General features: G+C 47.5%; 1 protein-coding gene across 1 annotated transcript; it reads left to right on the top strand.

The window, feature by feature from the left end:
* The first annotated feature begins 1,273 nt into the window (after nucleotides 1-1,273).
* On the top strand, nucleotides 1,274-3,026 carry LOC147432956 (uncharacterized). The gene has a single exon (XM_086491678.1). The coding sequence runs from the start codon at nucleotides 1,693-1,695 to the stop codon at nucleotides 2,968-2,970; it is 1,278 nt and encodes a 425-aa protein (XP_086347804.1). The 5' UTR covers nucleotides 1,274-1,692; the 3' UTR covers nucleotides 2,971-3,026.
* The last annotated feature ends 390 nt before the right edge of the window (nucleotides 3,027-3,416 follow it).

Genomic DNA, 3,416 nt, shown 5'->3' with positions numbered 1-3,416 from the left:
TATCGCCCATTACCTTCATTAATCTATCAGATTTTGGAAATTAGAGTTGAAAGACAGATTGGCCCCTAGAACATAGAGGTACTCTCTGGCAGGATGGAGAGTTTTACCTCCTACACTTGACATCATTGAATCATGCTTGAAGAATGAGGTATGGCCATTGGGTCAAAGAAAAATCATTACTTGCTATAGACAGTAGCATTTGTTGTCTCTCTCTCTCTCTCTCTCTCTCTCTCTCTCTCTCTCTCTCTCTCTCTCTCTCTCTCTCTCTCTCTCTCTCTCTCTCTCTCTCTCTCTCTCTCTCTCTCGCGCGCGCGTGCAGGTTGATGCTATGAGTTATGAGTTCTTCTATGTTCTGCTAGATGAATACTGTTTACAGTCTTGATTTCGATTTGGACAAAATGTTGGGCGCCCGTGTGTGATAGGTATTGCATGACGGTCAGGGTTTGAAGAAGGTGGGCGTGTGGTCAAGTTGGGCCTCAGCTAGGACCGCCGCCCTGTGTGACACGGGCTCACGCAAGGTTGTAGTCCCAAATGTGTTGATTTCTTTTTTTGATTTGAATAAGTAAGAGTAGTTTGGCATGGACAAGGGTGCAACCTTAGTTCTCTAGAAACACTCATTATATTCACCGTACAAGGTTGAGTTGGTACGAACCTATCTCTGTCTTAACTCTACCAAATGCGCCAAAGTTGGTGAGGAGTCATCTTTATTTTTTTACCCATGATTGCAAACCATTGAGCTAGAACATCGAGCTTTCGCACGTACCATAACACCAACATCTGCCGCTTGTACTCAACGTGAAAAATTTGCCTCTTATGTGAATCCGGGTAGCCAAGTGGAAAGGGGGGTAAAACTTGGGCGTGCGCAAATGCTCTAAGGACTAAGCTTAAAGAACAATGTGATCCTCATCTCAACTTATCTCATCCATTTCATGACCTAGGCATATATCCCTTTGCCGTGCAGTAGTTAGTACAACGAGAAGAAGTAGAATGCGTTTTTATGGAGTCTCGTCTTCTTGAGAAATCAAGGGAGTTGAAGAGGTCACAAGAAAACGACCGAGTAGTAAGGTAAAGTGCTTTAGTTGTTTAGATATATACCATTTTTATTATTATTTTTTGCCAAACTCACAATCTAGATATACCTTACTAGCATACTTTTGGGCCATTTTATTATTATATAATACTCGACATTTCAAGGTTGACGAAATTTGGAGGTAGATTAAGTAGGAACTTTTATAATATTACAGGCCACATGTCAATGTAACAGCAAGCAATAATTAGACTTGAAGTATCTTTTATCGAGTGCGAGGGTGCCACGTGGAGAGCCCAGAGGGTCTGTAGTTGCTCGTTCCCGTTGCCACGTAAAAAAGGGAGGAGTCGAAGACAAGTGTACCACCCTCTCTGCCTCCTCTTTACTCGTCCTTACGTCTCTCTCGCCCTCTTTCCTTCGCTGCTGCGCTGCCTTCACAAGGGTATTAATAGCTTACCCCCACTCTTAGCTCTCTCTTTTTCGCGCGCCGCCCTACATACATACTCTGCACATACACACACACACATGTAAATTTTGCTGCTCCTCTTTTTTCCCATTCTTGTACAGCCTTGCTAACACCAACTAATTATCTCTCTGCTCTTTTCTCCTACAATAATTTGTATATATTTTGGCTTAAGCTTAGCCAACCTTAATTAGTTATATCCATGGAACGACCTCGTAGTCAGGTTTGCAGCAAACTTGCGCAGGACCAGATCCATGCCTTCAAATCCGATAGAGACGACGTAGCGGCAAGCGTTGTCTCCCTTTTCGGTATAGACATGAAGAAGGAGCTAGATGCAGGTAGGATAAGCGATGGTTCCCGCGGCAACGCTGTCGAAGAGAGCGTGTTAAGAGACGAGGGGACTCACACAGGCTCTATAGCGGAAGAAGAGGCCGATACTAGCATGGATCAGTCTGAGGGGTGGACTAATACGGAAAAAGGTTATTACCAGCTTAAAAGAGAGAGATCTAGCAGCGCCGAGCTTGCCGGGGATGGCGCATGGCGGCTTAAATTGGAGAGCAATAACGCAGAGGTAGTTCCTGCAGAGAAGATTGCAAATGAAGAGAGCAGCACTGCCAACACAAGCAGCCCCAGCGATATTCATGCTAACCGTGAGAATGATCAAGAAAGTGGGTGCTCCGGATCTGATCCAGTTTTGGGTGGACAGGAAAAGATGGACGCCGCCCAACACAGCGAGGCGCCCAAGAACATGCTCGTGGGCGCGGGCCATCAGCGTGCCTATGAGTGCCATTTTTGTCACAGGAAATTCTCAAGCTCTCAGGCGTTGGGCGGTCATCAGAATGCGCACAAGAGACAGCGACAGCAAGCCAAAAGGGCGGCGCAAAGTAGCCATGGGAACAAGAGCAAGCTTCCACCACCCATTCTGCCCAACCCCAATCAGCTGCAGGCTGGCTGCCGTATCTGGGGCGGTGGGGGCGGCCACACCGGAGGATTCCCGCCCGGTCGCGCGCACATGCATTACGACGGCCGGCACTGTCTTTCTAGCTCTGTCATCCCCTCCTCTTCATCCTCCACTCAGCTAAGTTGCCTGCCGCACTCCCTCATGCCCTGTTCCTCTTCCCAAGCCCACCTCAGCTACTGCTACCCCAACCTACAGCGCCTCGTGATCCACACGGCTGCAGATCAGGCACCGCTGCCTTTTGCAGATCATTCTATCGATCAACAGCAGGCCGCCACTCTACATGCAAGGAAACCTGTACCATGCACAGCTGCCGCAGGCATGGCCAGTGCCGTAATTCACCCTGCTAATGCAACCGCACCAGGCCGACCGGCAGCTCGACAACCGCAACTAACCTTCTTGCCAGTACTGCACGAGGAGCAGCAGCAGAATGCAGCCACGTCGACCAGTCTACAAAACAGTTCAACCAGCCATTCAACAACAGGCGAGGAGCTCTCTCTCGATCTTCGTCTAAGCTTGTAATTAATTAGGAATCACCCGTTATAATCTCAGAAAACAAAGGAAGGTCATTTTTCTCAGCGAAATTTCAATGTATTTTTTTGTACACAGATTCTGCTTTAACAGGTCACTTATATATGTCACATTAATTGGAGGGTGGGCATGCGCTAGAAGATACCTATAGCATTTGTTAAGGGTTAAAAAGACACGTTGCAAGAAACATCACAATCTAAAATGAGGTCTTCGAAAGCTGCAAGCACTCTCTTCTACAATTTAACAATGTGAAGAAATACTGCAGCTGTGGGCGCAAGGGCGCTCTACTTTGTTAGAGTGTCTAACGATCATTCGCGTCACCCTCGCAGGCGGCCTTTGTATCGTGGGCGGGCCTCTGTGTGGTTCGCTAGCATGTGCCACGTGTATAGGGTAGGAGTGTGTAAGCCCTAGATATGTAACCTGTCCGCCAGTCTTGT

The sequence above is a fragment of the Adiantum capillus-veneris genome, chromosome 20, assembly GCF_014529385.1.
Source record: "Adiantum capillus-veneris isolate H3 chromosome 20, ASM1452938v2, whole genome shotgun sequence".
Lineage (NCBI taxonomy): Eukaryota > Viridiplantae > Streptophyta > Polypodiopsida > Polypodiales > Pteridaceae > Adiantum > Adiantum capillus-veneris.
This window is presented reverse-complemented; position numbering and strand designations above follow the sequence as displayed.

Bases quoted from the DNA above. Each gene is read 5' to 3' on its own strand.
- LOC147432956 (XM_086491678.1), top strand. From the start codon at position 1,693: ATGGAACGACCTCGTAGTCAGGTTTGCAGCAAACTTGCGCAGGACCAG.